The sequence below is a fragment of the Rhyacophila brunnea genome, unplaced genomic scaffold, assembly GCF_057557595.1.
Source record: "Rhyacophila brunnea isolate RB1 unplaced genomic scaffold, BYU_Rbru_1.0 scaffold_10, whole genome shotgun sequence".
Lineage (NCBI taxonomy): Eukaryota > Metazoa > Arthropoda > Insecta > Trichoptera > Rhyacophilidae > Rhyacophila > Rhyacophila brunnea.
Genome location: NW_028232752.1, coordinates 36700544 through 36722096, shown reverse-complemented (window position 1 = coordinate 36722096; position 21553 = coordinate 36700544). Strand labels below are relative to the sequence as shown.

The following is a 21553-nucleotide window of genomic DNA, read 5'->3' as shown; positions in this document are numbered from 1 at the left end:
TTCAAATTTCTGGATAAGTATCAAACTACCTTCACATTTTTGCATACACAAATCTTCGATAATAAATCAAAGTTCCCAACACACAGGGCTTTTTTGTAATGTAACGTGGTGGAACGGCGTTCCGGCATCTTTTTTCATGGTATTTTTAATGTTTCAAAATCAATTAGACGAAACAATGTTCGCGCTTACATAGTACAAGTTAATTTTCCTGGATCATTCCATATGAAGACATATCTGAAAAACTATCGCGTTTGATAAATGCATTGAATTCTATTACCATTTCTTCATGTGAATGTGAACGCAATTTTTTGCAAATGAATCTAATTATTACCCCAATAAGAGCTTCGTTGAAGATCAAAACAGTTTCGGAATTTTTTTTCATCAAACTCGTCAGACCACCTTCAACACTTTTTGATCCTTCAAAATACGCTGGTCTAGTTGGAGATCTAGTTGGAGACATATTAACTAAATGGAATAGTACATAACCTAAATCCATTAGAATTTAAATTCAAATTCCACCAAGTACCTACCATCGGTCGAAAGTATTAATATTAAAATTAGTCACATGTTCACAATAACAAAAATAATCCAACTTTACTGTCACAAAAGCAATTAGCGATAATAAAAGTAGGTGCGATTCATTACAAAGGATAATGATTTTTCAATACAGTGTTGTTCTATGTTAATAAAGGCGAAAGTTGAAGGTGAAAGTTGAATTAGTGTCATATTCCACGGTGAAATCATAGTTAAATGATACACTAAAATGATTTGTGTAGGGAGCATGTATATTTTTTCCGAGTAATATCACACCAACTCGGCATAGTGTCATATTCAATGCCACATAAAAATTAATATCAATAACTTGTGATACCAACTACAGGTGGATTATTATTCCATATTATTTAAGATATTTGGAAAAATGTTATATAATCATAACTCTACTTAGGAGTATTATTTTAAACAGTATTTGGGTGTTTTTCGAGGAAAAAATCCAAAATAAAATTGGCTGATGTGGTATTTTTTTATATGCAAAAATAGCTCAAAAAACATCAAACACACTATTTTGAATTGGTGTGTTATTCCAAGAGGTAGTCGATATTGATTATGTATAATATATTTAAGTAAGTAATTTGAAAAATGTATATTAAATTATTTCGTGACTATATTGGATAAAAGTATCTCCAACAAAAAAGCTCGTATTAAGCCGGCAGAGTTTATATTTTATATTAAAATTATCAACCTTAATTTGCCAACTTCGAAACAGCTGACGGTCATATTTTTTCTGCATGCAAAAAGCTGTACAGCTCAGAAAATTACAATTTATTATAATAAAATGTTTATTGGATTTTTAGTGATAAGAAACATATTGTATAAAGGTAACGGGACAAATTTATGAAAAATCATCACCACCTACTTCTGCATTGCAACGAAATATACGCAGTTATTTGATATTTTATATTTAAAAACTAAAATAAACTTTTCACAATGGCTTGTGTTGGGCTATTATTTGATTGTGTACCTGCAGCAGAGCAATGCTTTTGACACACAAGCATTAAGGTCATGGTTCAACTCATTTTTCGTATTTTTGATTACCACTTATTATAATATCTCGTATCTACCAATCTCCTTGTCCATTAATTAATATCGGTATAGTGGCATTAAATTATCACGGCACATCCTTATTATATATAAACTTGCATGACTACATCTTTATTGCAGCGTTTTTTTGGTTAATTTTTAACCACGTTTATATGTTTACGAAATAATAAAATATGTATGAATAGATCCAAGTGTCTATTCGTGCTCCCTATTAATAAGGCATCAGTGCATTCTCCGTCGTTACGTTCCCGTTTTATTTTATATTAAAGCAAACTTATACATGTATGCCACAACACGTCATATATATACGTCGTCGTGTATACGTGTTAGAATATAAAATGTTGAAAGATCTTCGTTATTAATTATTATTGATGTTTTTTTAAAACAAATATAAAAAAAACATTTATAATATGAATGATTCAAAATATTGTCCTACATTAGAGAAAACATAAACTAAATTTTAATAATAAACTTGACTATAACAATAACAATAACAAAAATTGGATCCCTAATTTATAAATTCCCATTTTATAACGTTTTTCGTTTTAATTATAAGTTTATCTTTGGCTATAAATACAGAATATGGTTGAGCCGCTTATGAAGGCCGTCATCCTTATTCTCCACCTACTCAAATTCTCTTATTTATTACTGTCACCAGACCAAGTGACCGACAGTTACGGGTCATGAATCGACCGTAATTGGGAAGAACATTTAGTCAGCTCATGAATACGAACGGGCTCGATTCAAAACATATCTGTTCGACCTTCGTTACACTAATTCTGATACGGTTTGAGCAAACGTCGCGTCTATATAATTCATCATTCATCAACCTCATAATATAATATTAAAATCCATCTAAGTGTACCGTCCGTTTACCAGTGGGTGAGTGCGCGAACACCGAAACGGCCCCAGCGCGCACCCGGCCCTCTCAACAAAAAGGGCAGTGTCTGGCATTCTGTCTACCCCCCCCCCCCCGAAGATCCGTTACCCATCCACCATCACCTTCAAATTATTATAGTCCACTGCTAAAAGCGCCACCAGAATATTTTTATTTTCAATGTCTGACGCTTTAAAACATAAATTCAAAAAATGTCTCAAATCGCAAGCATAGTATGTTATCGCTAAGTGCCACTGGTAGTTGGAATATTCACCTTTTAAAGACCTCGGGCATAAAAAACAGGAAAGAAGTGACTTTGGATAAACCTAACTGGAGGTGAATGCTAGAAGCAGCCAACACTCACATACGGCTGAGAAAAGCGCCAACAAAAATATCCGTCTGTTTTAATAATAGGTCTTAAAAATACTTTCGAAAAGTCTTTTGTATAAATAAGTTTTTAAAAGAACATACATTAGCAGCACTCACATCCTAAACAGGATAAATGATCATTAAACATGAGTTAACCATAAACAAACTTATTTTCGCCTCAGAGATTATGCTATTCATTACGCGAGTGCAAAATTAATTTGTGCGCAATCTTGATTCAAATTTAACATTTTCCATCAATCATAATATAATCTGGCTGCCTCAAAACTCCATAACCTACCACCGAATAACAAACGATCCGGTTACGAAGACAATTAATTAACTAGCAGAGAAACAAACCCGAGCTGGTCGCACCGTTGTCATGGCGACGCGGCGTCTCGGCTGAAAGCTCTCGCATGACTGCCATCTATCGGTAGCCCCTCCAAACGACCCAAAGCTCGCTCGCTATAAAATATTATTAATTCCACTCGCGGCCGGCACTTGTACTTCACTTGCATTGAACTATGCGGTTTTTTGCTACCGATTGGCACAATTTAATCACAAAGCATCTCGGCGATTCCACTTCACGTCACTCACTTCACATTCTGTTGAGAATAAAATCATCGGCACGATTTCACTTTCACAATACCATTTATTATTTTATAATCGTATTATTTTCAAGATGTAGTTTTCACTTTATTCTTTCTACAAAACATTTGGGCATTAAATATTAGATTATATATATATTAATAAATTGTAGTTATAGGTAATTATTTTTTTATCCACAAATACTAATTTATTAGCATATTATAAAATATTATCGATGTCATTCGAAATCAGGAATCGACAACACGGTGTCAATAGAAAATATTTGTTACGTCCTATCTAGGTACGGAAATTTCATCCTCAAATAGCCAACATTATAGTGAATGGATATTCTTAAGAATTAACTTCCAAACTAAATTTTCCAAACAGGAGGGATAGCTTGTAATAAAAAGTTAAATTGTCTTACACTTTCCCTATCAATTTGTTTCGTATACAGTTCACAAGACAATTATAAATTAACTATGTTGTATATTTCACGGTTCAAAATATAATTTTAATATTAATTCGATTACTGCATATTGTATAAAAGTGTAAAAAAAAACGTTTATCAAAATATACACGATTTATACGAAAAGAAAGACGATGCCTTCTCCATAATTTTGTTATCACAATCAAAAATGAAGATACTGGATGTAACATATTATAATATGTCAGCAAAATTAAACAACATGTGTTCGAATTATATAATTTATATATTTATAGCATAATATCTGCACGATTTATTGTACATTAGGTATAACCCCGTATCTTAGTTTAAAATGCATTATTTCTTTATTTAGTCATTAATATAGAATTGTCCATTCAAATAATATATACTTTATATTCATTAAATTAGATCTCAAAACGGTAACTAAGTAATGGCGGTTTTTTCAAATGACATATTTTAAAAGCTACATTTTCAAACAGCCATTGTGCACAACTTTTGATATTAAACCACTTTGTAGGTAATACACAAACAGTTGTGTTAATTGCAGCTTTATTGTGTTAGATAACAGTAAATTACGAAGTTAATTTGTCACATAAATTTGTATGATTTTCTTGTTTTGAATATTTTGATTTGATTTTATTAGTCATGCAACATAACTTCAACACAGCGCTGGAAGCCATTAACGTGGGTCCACCTACGGCACGATATTTAAAATTATATTAAATTTGTCAACGATTTTTAATATACTATTTGTTTTATTCACCAAATAATTTACAAGATTTGATCATTTTCATTTAATGGATTTTGACAGGACAACCAACTACACTATACGTACATTCGTAATATTTATAATAAATGTTATCTCTTATGATGATGAAAGATATTTCTCTTAATAGAATTGTTGACCAAAGTTTCAATCTCAGACAGACCAATCGGCAGAGTATGAAATTGTGTAGGATATTATGCACATCCAAATAGCTGTCATCGTTATTAATTATGTTAGAAAAAAACCAAATAATACGCCATCTGAAATTTAGCGGAGATTGATTCTCGCCAATCGAAACACATCAATACATCCTTGCACAACACCGGTTGTAAATATATTCAATGTGAACGCTAATATTAATTATAAATACAAGCAATCTTCGCCGCATGTCACTTACTGTTGGGAAGTTTTTGACAGATGGTGCAGGGTTGTGAAAAAGTAGTAGGTACTAATTTTCATTAAAAAAAAACACTTTTTTAGTTATCCCTCCACAACGGTGTGATATTTTACAAAAAGTTTCGGCTAATGTATGTATCGTCATTGTACTTTCATCGTAAGATATTTATTACTTAATTATAATATGTTCTTTTTTCAAAACTATAAAAGGGAGGTAACTTACTGCGTAGAGTCCGAAACAACTTATTTGAAAACAATAATTCTAGTGATCGATAGTCTAAAAAAATGTGATATTTTAAACAATGTTTTAATATAATATAAACGCAGTGATATTAGGGCTAGAGACAGCTTTTATTACCGATGGCATTTAGATGGATATGTAGAATTATAATATAATACAATTCAATTAATCAGCTTCAAACATGTTTAATTAATTATATTCCTCATTTGTATTTTAGTAGGTGCCGATAATTTATCTGTCTTTATGTTGTTATTTTAAGTTACATAATATTGTCATGTAAAGTTTCATTATATTTTTCTACCTTAGCTAAAAATAAATTTCTTACTGTGATTTAATATAGTTTTCGTTTATGTTATTTATAAACTTTATTGTTTATAGCCGCCATCTTTAACAGATGTTTTGATATTTAAATAATATGTACGTATAACATAATAATTAATATTAATCTAGATGTGCTACATAATGATAGTTCGGGGTAATAGGTTGATTATCTATGTATAATAATTAGAAGTGACATGTCTTGTTACAAGCAATTATAGCTATCATGAAAATTCTCAATGTATAAAGCAATTATTGATAAAAAATATCGTCCATTTGAAATACATTTCTATTTCAGGATTTATCTTGGCAATATCAATATATACGCCCACGATCACCGAGGGGCTTAAGCGTCGACCTATAATGCCGTGAATCCTGGGTCTGGCAAATACACATATTGTTTTTCAATTTGTGTTTGAGTCAGAGTATAGACTTAATAGGTTGGGCAAGTGGTTAACATCCGTTTCTCGTAAAAACAAATCTGTCAATATAAACTTCCACTCCGTGGGGGCCCATATGATCTAATTTGGATATTTAAAAATTTACGAAATTGACTAAGTAATTAAATCTAATATTTTATTGAAGTTTTTGACAGAAGAAGCGATAGCATAAAAAAGTTTATTACATTAATCATATTTTACTTGGTATTCCTAGTAGATAGACTTTTTTCAGCTTCATTTTCATATATTTACTTTTAGAGAAAAAAAAATTCCATGAACCCTATACTCCGTGGTTGTCTGAGTATATATTTTATGTACATTTTCTTTTTACGAATCGAATAAAGAAATAATATGTAGTAATTATCAATGTTTTGATATTTACTATCGACTGAAGGTACTTGATGGAATTTGAATTTAAATTCTAATGGATTCAAGCTCTGTACTATTCCATTTAAGTCGTTTTTTCCGACTGATTTTCAGTGTGTGTGTTGCCTTTGGTGAGTGTACACGGCGCCTGAAGATGCCGAAAGGTGAAACCCGGGTCGCAAAAAACGACTTAAATGGAATAGTACAAAGCTTGAATCCATTAGAAATCAATGTTTTGTTTTAATACAAAGTAGGTAGGTATTAACGATTGTTATAAAAAAGCTCGTATTACATAGTATTCCACCAGGGTCATTTGGGTGAGAAAACTAATATATATTATTACCAAAAAAGCGGTAAAACTATTTTGGTGTCTGGTTTCTTATTTAAACTAAAATACATTTTCGTAAGATATTCCAGTGAAGCTAATCACTTTGTTACAGTTTTATAGTTTTTTTTCTCACTGTAATAAATCTAATAACTTTGATTTTATATCATGTTATTATAGTGTAGTTAGTTACAGTAAAAATGTTTATATGAAAAAGCTTTTAAAATATTAGTAGTCGTCTACAGTTTCACTGACTAGAATTGATTTTACATAGCGTAATATCCAATTTCCGTTTTTTTGAACATGTCGATATTTTAATGTAGGAACGAGGAATATGTAATTTTAAATAACGGTAAGGCATCTTTGGTTTCATGTTAATATGATATTAATAATGTTAAAATATGCTAGATTGCATTAAAATACTACGTTTGATAAAAACATGAACTGTAAAAGGTGTGGAATATACTCCGTCATAATAATATTATACGTAATGTTATAATAACTTACGATTTTCTTCTAAATTGTTCAGAGTGCAAATATCACTAAAAAAATGTTATAATTGGTTCAATAAATTAATAATATTAATCAGACCGGAGCCAAGATGAAGTGTTTAACGAAAAAAATAATATTATGATCCCCAATATTCAATGATGAGAAATCTATTATAATTATTTTCTCATATAAAAATAAGTCTTTAACAGTATGTGTAGTAGTGAACGAGTAGCAGAATGTAAGTACGTTTCTAAAGCCAAAAGTTGCAGTATTCGAATCCCGCGTCTGACAAATTCCCATTGTATTATTTTTAATGCATTAGATTCACTGCGATATGTCGAACAAAATAAACCGATGACGGTGATATTGTTATAGGACATATTATCAGATAATATTTTTTTATGATTTTATTCATATCCGGCGAAACATTAAAGCGTTGTTGCATAAACACAAATTTTTCATTGGGCATTTTTTTATAAAATGTAGTAAGTACTCGTATTTTCCATATAAATACATTTTCATTTTAGAAAGCGATATTATCCTGGATTCACAATTTAGAACAAATTCATAAATATGATTTTTTGACCTACTGCCGGTTTGAACTCATGACTTTGTACTTACACAAAGACGGCCACTCGACGCACCATTCTATGCCAACGTAGGTGTTTATTTAAGACTAGGTAATCTTTTTTTTTCAATTTTTCAAATATATTTTCATTCCAAAAAAAATCAACATAATAAATATGACCATTTATGTTCTCATAATCGAATACCTCCTCAAATGTTATGCTCTCCTGGTGATTTTTGATAATTTATGACAAAATTTAGTGTCATATTCCTTTCCTTCATGTGATTTACGCCGCCATGGTAAAGAAGTATTCATTCAAAAATACAATTACATTATGAAATGGCCAAAAATTCTGTGTTGATTTTTGAAGCTCGCCTCCGAAATCGTGTAATAATTCCACCACGTATGTATGTGACAAAGCAAACTCCATGCAGGTCGGCTTCATGAAACACGTATTGCAAAACAAACAAATCACCGGCCCGGGAAGAGGGGCAAGGGGACACAGGGACATGCCTCCCAGACAATTCGCCCCCGGGGACGCTTAAGCTTCAACTTTGAGAACCTTTTTGTTAAAACGATTTTTCTTGCGCGAACATAAAAATGTCACACCCTCAAAAGTTACGGCCATGAATTTTAACCCATTTTATATAGTTTCTTACACCACCACACCTACGGCTTCACTATTTTTACATAATTTTACATCAAATGTTTCATTTTTTAAGTAGCTATCTACCAATATTTAAACATACAAAAAATGGACATCTTCTTTAATACCTATCTAATATATTACCATGTTATTAGTAAATACAGCGTGAATTGTAAAAAATCTCTTGCAATTTTTCTTCTAGATACAGATTTCTGCCATGAATTATTGTTCTACTCATAGATCAGATGTTATCAAAATATCCTACTGACTGGTGAGTCGCGGAAAGAAATGTTGATGGATGGTTAACTGTGATAATAATTTTAACTGTTAATATGACACGCGGAATGGGAAAAGAGCAATCCTATAAAATATATGAAATGTCTAAGTGAAAAATAAGGTGTCCGCCTTTTATAAATCTATAAAATTATGCTTTCTTTTGGGATAATGTATGACGTAATTATTTAGCAAAATAATTAAAATATACCTATTTTATTTTTAGCTCAAAATCAAATCCAATATTAATATTCCTAATTATATTATACTTATGTACTTATAGTTTATTTGTTTGAATTTTATATTTAATCATATATATTAATGTAACTTCCATCTAATACGTGAATTTTAAATCAAGTATGGCATATATTTCATTGATTAAATGTTTAAATCTGTCTTATTATAATAAAGACAGACTAACTTTTTTTCCCACCATGGCCGATCCTAATAGGATCGTATGGCCTTCACAGAGTGGAGGTTTGTATTAACAAATTTTGTTTTACGAGAAATGGATGTCAGCCACTTGCTCAACCTATAAGGTCCATACTCTGACTCATACATAAGTTGAAAAACAATATGTGTACTTGCCTGCCCAGGGTGCAAACCTGGGACCCACGATGCTATAGGCCGAAACTAACTTTACTAATTGTTTAACATTTGCCTGTTAAATTAATGAGCAAGTATAATCTCATTATTGGACCACTTTAGTCATTTTTAAGCTATCCATAGAATGAGATATGAATGAAATATCGGTAAATTTTTTTTTCTCAATTAAATAGTTAAATAATATCGACCCTACAGAAGCTTAAAATTTTCCCCCATTACTTGCCAAGTCAGCAATCTACACATGTATCAAAGGGATATTTATTTAAATATTTTTTTAACACGTCCTACATGTATTCAGTAGTAAGACTAGGTAACAAGTTTTGAAAAAAATAGACTGAAACAGACATATATCATCATCTGTGCGAGAACCCTGACCACTTTCCACAATACCATCGCAGTATCTACACAGTTATTCCACAATACTAGCTATATCTGGGGGATATTTATGTATTATTCGAATAATCACAAAATATAGTTTCATAATAATAATTAGAACATGCTCAATTCCTTTAATTCACGATTTTTATTTTTAATTAACCAATAAAAATACAAAAAGTTATAATATTGTAATAATTACAATTCTTAATAATATGATGGACGGGTTTTACTAACAAAATCACAATACAAAATATGGACGTAACCAAATTAACAACGTATTTATGTATTGCATTTCCTAATACAGTAATAAAAGTTGTTTTTTTTTGGCAATATATATAATTACATTGGTCAAATTGTTTTGGATACATTGAAGCGCCCTAGGCCAAGCGGCAAACGTTCACCCAGCGGATTTTAACTTGGCGATTACAGCCTCGTACAAAGAAGAACGGTTTTAAATGCAATAGACTATGGAGAACTGCATCCGACGCCATGAGCGCTATATTTTTCAATCACAATCATTTTTATATGCACATTATACTTCAATGCAAACGGAAGTTCAAACAAAATTAAATGATTTGAATGATCCTTGAATGGGTATTTAAATTATTTCGTCAGTGAATGCCTGTGTGAAGATTATCACTTTATTTATTATTAGACGACTATTAAAACTTTATACAAGGTATATCAATATAATATGAGAGGTACCTTAGTTGAATTTTAATGATCTTCACAATTCGTTAATTTGGTCATGAAATTGGCAGGCCCATAATAATATAACAAGATATGATCCACAGTGGGCCACTAACATAACATGTACCTACCTATGTGATTTGATATCTTTGCCTGATCCAATCCCGCGTTGATTGGGTTCACACGATATTAAGTTCAATGGGGAGTGATATGTAAATTGTTAATATAATTGTTGTCATGTCAGTCACAATTGATTCTCAAGATATATTTTTGCATATATGTATCTTATTCTAGACTGTCTTTCATATACCTGCAACGCGTTGAGCAATTTTAATAGTAGAATATTTGTTGAAGAAAGTACACTTTGAAAGATCAATATATACCTAGTTTTGGGATAGGTAAAATAGAAAATAGAAACAATAACGTGGAGCAATCGGGTGGAATATTTTTTTTAAAGCTATAGATGTATCTATAGTCTAAGGCTATAGCCTTTAAGGCTATCAATATTAGCTAAAATCGTGATAAAACAAAAACCGTTGATTCAGAGATCAATCATACGAGAGACGACAAGTATGAAGAAGTATCCTATTCAATGTTATTATAAAAGTTATAACAACAAATATATTTAATATTCTTTCAAATCTAGCCTTATATGATATCCTTACAAAAATTACTGAAGGCAATTTCAGAAAGATAAGCCAAAGATGAATCTCAACCGTGTTCAGAGTTTGAATGAAAATTAGTGGTACTTTTCCCTATCACTTTGAAACGTTATAGCTCCATCTCTAATACAAGAAGGTTTGCTTCAATATGGTTACAGCTACTCTAATCTTTTTCATTGTGATTTTGTGATTTTTTAAACCCATCACAAACAAATCTTTCTGTAAGATTTTTTTCAAAGCGAACAGAATAATTATACATTTATAGATCGAGCGACGTTTCCCTGACACTGAGATAATTAATTGCTTTAAAGTTTTGTCTTTTCGTTAAGAGATAAGCGAGAAGTACCTGCAATGAGACTTAATTCAAAACTCTCAAAAGAACATAAATGTTCACTTTTGCTTACATTTCTTTATTTAATTTCAATATTTTACTACCAATAATTCTCATTAATAAACTTTTGACAATTTTGTTATCGGTACGTCCATATAATAATATAACATGGTCTAATTCTAATTCTATACCAATATTTAAAGATACTATATACGGAATCAGGTTGGAGTCCCACTTGGTACAAAAAATTTTCTGATGTGTTGCAAATTATATAAATTCGACAAGATATCTTAATTCTAATTAAAAATACATTTTTATATAAAGATAAAGCCTGTACTCATATACGCCTTGAAAATAAAATTACCGAGGCATACGTGGGCCGATGGCAACATTTGGTATTATGTATTTATAAAGATCAACAGACTGTGCTGGTTAAGTCATGCTCACCATATGAACAACAATAAACCGGTTAAGGAAGTGATGTGGAGCAAAAGCGGAAAAGGTTAAAATGTGTTGGCTAGATGAAAATGCCAATAATAGCCATATGGATGTGTACCGAATTGAAAAATGGCGATAGAAGGTGAGAATTTTTGAAAAAACCAGGACCCCACACTAGGTTAACCCATTTTGATGATATAGTCTGCACGCCCATTCCGGCCAGACGGCCCGGCACGGCCAGACGGTGGCTAAGCATAACCCTATGCATTCCTTGTAGATTGTCTGTCTGGGTATAGATACAGCATAAACCGGAAGTACCGTTGCGTTAAAAGTAATAACGCATGGTAAGGTATGCACAAATACAAGAGGCGATCACTGTTCATCGAGAACGTCTGGTAGTTAACCCACCGACCAGCCGTTAATCGGCTATTGCTTTGAGTTGCACCGGCCGGCCTTCTAAAATGGGCGCGTAGGCATAGGATTGATAAAATCAAAATAAGTTCTACAGCTATTATATTCATAGCAATAGGCTGAGAAGAATACGCTTAATGGTTATGTTATAACCAATTAAAGTTTAGGTATACTTAACCCTACTAAAAATATAACAAACGAGCCCACGCATGTACGTCTCGTGATTTTTTCGTTAATAAAACTTCCAATTAAAAAGCGTCATGCCAACTTAACGACCGCGCGCCAATGTATAACTACATTGTCAATTAAATTACTTTTTAATGCTAATTTTAATCTGGCAATATAAAAAGGAGACTTTAAATACAATACCGTAATCAATGATATGTGATATCCATGTATTTCAATTAATCAGTCGTTTATTATAGATTATATAGAATTTGTTTTATAAATATGCAAATATTTTATAAAACATTTCATTCTAACGCCTGCACTATAAATGGAAAAGAGCGATAAACATATTGTAACGAAGTGCTATTATCATGAGAAAATTTAAAACAAAATAATATTAGGTAAGTATATTTAAAAAATACCACATTTTATTTAAGTTGTGTTTAATATAATATTTAAAAGTATTAGCAAGTTTAGTGAAATAACATTAAAACCAAATGAGCACCATCTTTATGAATTAACTTTAGGAATGTTGCTTTTTCAACTACAAAAAGATTGTTGATATTGATGATGGAGTTTTTAAAAAATACCCTATAATATATTATGTATTAATCAGAAAATGTCGACATGAATAGTACCCAAGTTGGTATTTTAATTTCAATGCACTCGAACGGCATTGCATCGATGTGGGTTTCGATACCACTTAGTACATGAGTTGTTTCATGTTTTTGTTTTACTTATTTTCAAAAGTATCTTCTAAAAATAGGTATATGTTTTTATATATATTTCATAAAAGTAAACATATCTACGCCACAGTCAATAATTTAAAGTAAATAGTAAATTTAAAAAAAAAATACGTTATTGTCTACTACCAAAGCATAGCTCAACTCCATTTATCGTACAATAATGTTATGGGAGGATTAAAAAAACGATCGTTGTTTTCAATTCGAAATTTGAAACAAAAATGAAAATGTACCTACGATTATAGATTTTTATATCTTAACCTATTGTATTATTAATCAAATCTGCTGACTACTAATATTCAAATAAAGAAAACTTCTAAAGCATGCAATATTCCATTGATCTCAATACTAAATATAATTAATAAAATGAAAACAAATCTTCTGGAATAAAATATACAATCATGATACTATTACAATATTATAATTTGGTGTAGATATTCAATAGCCAATAAACAAACTAGTCTTTACACTTCACTTGTTTCAATAACAATGTTGTTTTAGACATAAAACACTTTTTTATTATATGGATACCTTTTAAACACAGAACACTTTTATTTAATGGTTTAAATTTTAACTTTAGCAACACAACGAACAGGAATCAACAGGTAGAATGGAGGTAACATAATATTCCAAAGGCAAACTTTCGCAAGTTTCAAACATCGGCTTATTTACTGGTTTATTGTTGTTATAGCGAGTTACCGTTCACATTGCGATCGTCGCAAAAAGACTGAGTCGCGAATATTGCGAGTAGACCTCTTCAGCTGGGCGACCTCGACGAGTGTGGGCTGGTTTTGTGGTTGCCTCGCGGGATGCGAACCTGGCATCTCTCGCGCGGCAGGCTTATGCATGCTGCAGTCATATGCCACCGTGTACTTCTTCATGCGGGCGTTAAATTATCTAAACTGTAGCTTACCTCTTTTTGTTATAGAACATTTATTTTATCATTGATGTATTTTTGCAACCAACCACGTTAAATTTTAAGTACACAATTTACTTAAAGCAATTTTCGTTTACCTTAATATTGCTAAAAAATATACAAACAATATTTATAAACCGTAGGTATAAATCACGTAATTGTCTGTACATACTTTGTTCAAATTATTAAAAATTATAATGGAAATATTATTCCGATTCGTTTTATCAAACTTTATTTTGTGTTGAAATAATAATGGTCTATACCAGTGATAGCGAACCTATAGCACGCGTGCCATCAGAGCCACGCAAGACGATTTTGCATGGCACGCGTTTGAAGAGAAAAAAATAACTGATAATAATCATAAATGACAGATCGCATTGTATAAGAAATAGCAGGTAAATACTCTTCAAGAATAAGTATTACGTTTAATGTAAATATATAATAATTGCATAGGTCAGTCATTAGGCTTTATTCGTCACATATAATATTAACGCACTAACCTTGCCAGGCGCCGGGTGATGCCGCACCGCGTACCTTTAATTTCGATCGATTTACAATGATTGAGACCACTGTAGCGAGGGAATGCCTCATCTGATCAGAACAATTCTGATGACAATTTATGCGTAAAAAACCAGAATAATTAATACATTAACAAACAATTTCACTTCTACCCACAAAAATGGCTGCACCAAATAAGAAACAAAAATTTGGTTGAGCTTGTAGTAGGTAGTAATTCTGGTAAACAGTTTCAAAATTGGTGGACCGAAATGTATAGCGTAATTGAAAAATGTTATAAAGCTATATTATATGTGTTATGTTCTGTGAGTGGTATCTAGAAGATCATCATTTTAATAGGATTCTTAAAAACTATTCTCCATGAAAAACTGCTCGGCACGTTAAACAGCCGAAAAATAATATTTGGGAAATTTTGGCACGCGTACGTAAAAAGGTTCGATAACCCTGGTCTATACACAACTGTTATTTTATAATGTCACCTTTTTCTCGTGTTATCCCCTATCGAATGTCGGTCACCATCATGGCAATCATTGTTTTATCATGTATCATCTGCTACTCGGAACAGGTCGGTAGTGAATATATAATATTATTATGTATAAATATAAGATTATAAATTACATATGTTTAATAAACTATAAGTATATTTATTATATATTTTAATATGATAATTAATTTATTAATCAAATCGAGCGTTTGTATTTTTGCCCGTATCCATCATTTTTGTGATAGTTGCAAAATCACGTATTACATTGGTATCCAAGATTTTAAAGTAAGAAGAGGCATTTCTCAACCATAAGTACCTAAATATATGAAAGTTAAGATGAAAAAACACTCATGGGCTACTATTTAAATTACTTTCGCTTACATTAGCTAAAAAGTGCAAGCATTCCAACACACTTATTAATTTCACTGAAAAAGTCAATCCCATAAAAAATTATTATTATGTCCAATGTTGTTGCTGAATGTTTGAAGTTTTATATAACATTTAAACGGCGTAATGTGGTGGTAGATAGGTACGTGGTGATGATGGATGCAGGCTATCTTCAAGCGATTATGTAAAAGATGAATCGTTAAATAGTTTCGCAATTTGTAATAAAATCATAATTATTAGCATATTGCACAATTTTAAGAACTCGAGAGAACATGCTCAGATATTTTCAAAACTATTTAGATAATCGATCACAGATATATTATATAACAGCTTTATACAAGTCGATATGTTTTTATTGGAATCTTCCAAATTACTAATATTTTCTCTGGATAAAAAATCTTTATACTAAAAATGTTTCATTAATGCCACCCATTCGTTTTATAATAAAATTTCATAAGACTCCTCTTTGCAGATTTTTCTCTCACATTACTCTATTTTGTTGCGCCAAAGATATTATACACATGCGGCAAGGTTTTTTTCTCCTGCCTCTTCTTTATAAACGACTTTTACCGTACATTATTACATAAAACGTCTATAATAACATTATAGATATTATAGAAACGTATGATGTAATAGATTGATAGATCTTATTTTAAGTATTACAAAAAAATTCTAATATTTTATGATTGAAAGAGTAAAAGGGGAAAATAATCAATCTCAATAATACTAGTTTCAGATATTTAATTTTAAAAATTGCTTCATTTGTCATAGTTTAATGTAAACTATCATTAGGTATATTATACTTGTATATTTTATCAAACACAATAGTTATTAAAAGGTAAAATAATAAAAATAATAAGAGTATTGTTATAATGAGGTTATTAAATTTTATTTCAAACTTATAATCTCACAAATTTGTTTAAAAATGTTGAATGAATTCTACTCCCACTCAGTCCAATGGGACTACAATCACTGGCTCCATACTATCTAGGGTGATAATATTTTCTAACAAATACCTATCTTAAGTAATCTTTAAATTCCGTCAATAGTGGAAATCAATTTTGCGGATATCTACTTTTTATAACTATTTTCCATAGTTCTGTATTGCACATGTAATAATAACATCATGTTAATAATATGATATTATATTAAATGTTCAATGATTATTGTTAATTATTCTGTGTAGAATGTATAATGAATAATTGTATTGCAATTGTTAATCAAAATATGCTTTCGTACAACCCGCAACAATTCTGGCATTATTATCAAACTTCCTATTCAAAAATCCTAGCATTATAGTGGCGGAACCGTTCAATGCAAACCTGGTCCGAATGAGTACCAAAATGGATTCATTTTAAACCAGTGCATTGTTTTGGAATACGAAACTATTTGAAATAAACGTTTTCCAATTTTCACGGCACGGATTTATATTGGTTTCATTTTGAAAATATGACTTCCCTCGAATATTACCGCAAACCTATTGGACAATTTAAAATAATGACATAGAACACAAAGTGCTTGTCATCATTTAAGCAAAATTAATTTTGCAATTATAACCAAATTAATTTTTACAAATTTGACATCCTGTAATAGGTACACAGAACTTTTATAAATACTATTCAATTAATTTAAGACAATTACTATAAGTAAATAAAACTGTCAAGCATTATGTATATATTATATTATTAAACCACATATCAGTAGGAAAATGACGTTATGCAATGACAGTAAATAGGTATATAATGAAACTGCAAATGTGATAACAAAAAATCGACCACATATTTCATAACGTGATATTGCGTAAATGCGGTTTTCATGATATGCAATAAGTAAATGAAAAATATTTTCATTTAAGTTTATGGCAGGTATCATAGATATGTTAAAAATATGTGTATATGGTTAATATCATTGTATTCTCTTAGCGTTGTTATGCATATAATAAAATGTTCATAAAAAAATATTGTACTATTGATCAACTAAAGTCTTCGTATTATATATTAATTACTCCCACCTCATACTGATGAAATCTCTCCACCCATACGCCGACTGAGATCTAGAAAACCTTCCTGGATGACAGGAGAGGAACTGGTTGGAAGGAACGATGCGCCTGGTGATGTTTGGCGTCGGGAATAGCAAGCATCTAAGCTAAAAAACCCCTATTTGGTAAAGCTTCCAGAAGCCCGACTCCCGAGCTAACTAAATTGATTAGTTTTCTCAGTGTAATGATATTATAAAGTATCGCCCAACAGGTAAAATACCATCAGTGAACCCAAAACAGTGGCTGTACTATCTATTTAGATTCATGTTGCAATCTTTTGCCCTAAATACACTTTCGAACGAAAGACACTAGTTATGATTCAAGACGCTATATGATTCATAATTATTATGTTTGATTTTTTTTCATACTGAAGCTTTTCATGGTTCAAACTTTAGAATCTCAACGAGCAGAAAGTATAATAATTGTGACGTAGATTTTCAGATTATTATTATTTCTTGTTGTCTCTATAGTGACCTAGGCAATATACCAGTGTTCTCCCATGACTTAATATATGGCCACCACACCATAATAGGCAACCCATTCGGAGCATAATGGAGGAGATACACAAACACTATTAAAAGTGTAATAAATCAAAATAAAAAATAAAAATAATAAAATAAACAAAACTACTTAGTGAGCGAAAGAAATAAAATAGATCCATACAACATACTCTCTCTTTTTAAATTATGTATGTTCAATAAAGAATGTTACATTCTTAAATATTTGGAATTATTCGTTGAGTAAAAAAATAGTTTATTATCCCAATATTCATTGCAAAATCTGACGCTTAACATTTTAGACGAGATATTATTGAACACGAAAAAAACAGTAAAGCACATTTTGTATAAAATCACTAAATATTGTTTACCAGTGTAGGTACATTCCCCATTTATAACAGGAGACTTTCTGATTGGTCTTGAGAAACCTAAGTAATTGAATATTTCCCGACTCAACTAAGATGATTTATATTGAACGGTAATTCGTTTGTCGGAAAATCTAGTGCCTTGATTCAATTATATGTCAGAAAGGGAAATATGGTGGAATATTAGATTATAAAAGATGTTTACATGGAAATAATTTTATTTTTAATTATCTATTTTAACTCAGCGATGTAGGTAGGCAATACTTTAATATACCTAACTCGTCTCGTAAATATAAAATAATATAAATGTTACTGACTAGTACTCCCCTTCTTAACACATAGGTAGATCAGTAGACATGAAATCGGTCAAAATTATTATTGTTATACTGACCTACGTTATTTAAATATCTTATTTTTTTGTACACGTATTCAATTTCGGGCATTTGTCTGGTTACATGGAAATTGTACGTAAAACATTTTACCGTGGCACAGTACTTATCGGAAAGAGATGACCGTATATTAATAAGTAATACTTATATGTGTATCCGGAAGGCATAGGACATCATGTCCATTTTGACAACTTTACAGGAGAGCATAAAAACGATTTTTTTTGTGTTTTTTTAATATGTTTTTTTAAATAAAACGCATTTGCTTAACTTTTCATTTTATTTATTTCTTTAATTAAACCTATGAAGATGTTAAGAAATGAAAAATTTCAGACACACCCGCACACCCAGTATCCGTCGCAAACATCTGTTTTAGAAGCTCAGTATACGGTTCCTCTGAGCCTTCCTAAGGTGCCATGATTCGCTACCATAAGCAGCACCGTCAGAATGCAAGCGTCGAATAGGCGGCATTTGGTTTTGACTGGTTATGACTGTTGCTCCAGCCATTCCCATTCAGGTAGCGAGCTCTCTCTCCAAAATGCCATCTCCCGTGGTGTATACCCCCCAGGTATTTAAAGCTGTCGACGCTCTCGATATTTTGCCCCTCGCTAATCAGAGGGAAATCTGAACCAGGACAGGTGCTGTTGCATAAAACTTTGGTTTTCTTCGCGTTGATTTTCAAACCAATGCGAGACGAGTTGTCATGCAACATGTCGATTGTTTCCTGAATGCCCTCGATTGAGTTGTCGAGTAGGACATTATACCATTATACTTTTTATTATTAATGGGTGTGGGGTATGACAATATCGATAATTACTTGTTTAGTCTTGTATGTTATGGAAAGGGTATCTTCTTCTTTTTATACCATGCCCTAGCGGAGGTCAGCCACCATCAAGGCGATCTTAGCTTTGTCATCTGGTACCCAGAATAGTTCAGTGGAGCTGCACTCGTACCAATCACGGAGGTTCTTAAACCATAAAATGCGGTGTCGTCCTCTGCTACGCTTACCATTGTTCTTTTCTTGAATGACAAGCTGGAGAATGCTGTACTTTTGTCCTCTCATAATGTGGCTGAGGTACTGTAGTTTTCGGGTTTTGATACTACGCAGAACTTTTTGGTCCTTTCCCATTCGATTGAGAACTTCAACATATGTCACCCAGTCAGTCTAAGGAATTTTGAGATTGCGTCTATACAGCCACATCTCTAAAGCAACAACTCTCCGTGACAACCCTTCTTCAACAAGCTGTTGATCGAAGATTAATCGAAGCTCTCTGCATGAAACAATGTATTTCCCTATATTGCAAAATTTCGGGTATCATTCAAATGTTCCCTAATCGTTATGTAATAAAATAATAATTGGTGGTAATAATAACATGTAAATTATGTATGGAGAATAAACTTGTGCGAAATTATATGACTATAAATTTAAACCAAACAACTCATTCTAACACTCAGTACCTACTTAAAAATATATCATTTCAGAGAGCATATCTACTGTAGATCGGTTCATTATTAATGTAGGTGTGAATATTTACCTGATGGTAGACATTTTCTAGGATTTTGTTGTTGTTCATGCGAACTCATTATTTCCTTATAAACTTAAAAATAAAAAACTATAAAAATATAGTTCCCACACCAATAATACTAAATTACAAAAATATGGGTCTTTTATATGAGGCGTCTAATTCCAAAAAACGATAAGTCCACATTTGGTCAAAATCGAGAAAAAAATACGCACGTATTCGTTGTATAATTTTACACAATATATATTGATCTATAAATTCCAAAAAGCGACATAACCCTACGAAAAAAATATTTTAAGTCTCGATTTATTACAAAAAGCGCCAAGTCCGTGTTTCATATTATTTAAAGCCTTTTTGATTTAGCGCGTTTTTAAGTCAACCAATAAGGGAACGTTCAATATTGAAAACGGCGTCTCTCATGGTGTAGCATCTGGTAAACTCATGACAGTGCCACAGAAACATGTGCCTTATATGGAGTAAATTAAAAAGAGAGGTACAAATAGCGCTACGTCCAATTTTATTTTGCCTATATTTATTACATTTAAGAGTTTATTGGCTAAAACAAATTGCCATTTGGTGTTAATTTCGACATAGAATACATCGGAAAAAATGATCTCACGTTAAAACAAATAATTGAAATAATTGAAGCTTGAAACACAAAAACGTTGTTTCTCGAAAATATTGAATTGTGGACTTGTCGCTTTTTGTAATTAGACGCCTCATATGAAAGTAGCTGTTATATTTTGTGAAATTGACACTCAATAATCATTCAATATCAGTAACCATAGATTAAAAGTGAAAACGTTCTTAGAGGCATACAATGATATGTGGATATGATGTCATTGGAAAAATAAATAATTAGAGGCATATAATTACATGTCCACATAGTGTTATATGCCCCGGAATAAAAATGGATATAGCGTTATTTTATACATTACTATTTCTGTTAATATACCGAATTGGAGATACTGTTATATACCCCTAGATAGAGGAAAAAAACTTATGTATTCCTGTGTTGAAAAGTCATTTTTGGCAAAAATGGACATGATGTCCTATGCCTCCCGAGTACAGATTATTATTTGTCACTAAATAGTGGCATGGTTACATGTAAATTGTACGTAAAACATTTCACTGTGGCAGATTTCGCCGTGAGCTTTCTTATCGGAAAGAGATGACCATATACTATACGGTCTCCAATTTTATTAGATTCAATATAAACATTAATTCCATTTTTATAGCTGATTTTGGCAAAATTCGTGAATTCAAGAATGAAAACCTAACCTAACCTAACCTAACAAATAATCCAGT

At 31.3% G+C, this 21553-nt stretch overlaps 1 protein-coding gene across 1 annotated transcript in view; it reads right to left on the bottom strand.

Moving 5' to 3' along the window:
* LOC147079175 (EGFR adapter protein-like) overlaps positions 1-13862 on the bottom strand; it is a 325930-nt gene extending 312068 nt beyond the window's left edge. The window contains exons 1-2 of the mRNA XM_085953990.1: positions 13665-13862; positions 3203-3547 (exon numbers count right to left, since the gene is read on the bottom strand). Coding sequence (XP_085810116.1) covers positions 3203-3226 — 24 coding nt within the window. The 5' untranslated portion in view covers positions 3227-3547; positions 13665-13862. The remainder of the gene's footprint in view (positions 1-3202; positions 3548-13664) is intronic.
* Between the last annotated feature and the right edge of the window lie 7691 nt (positions 13863-21553).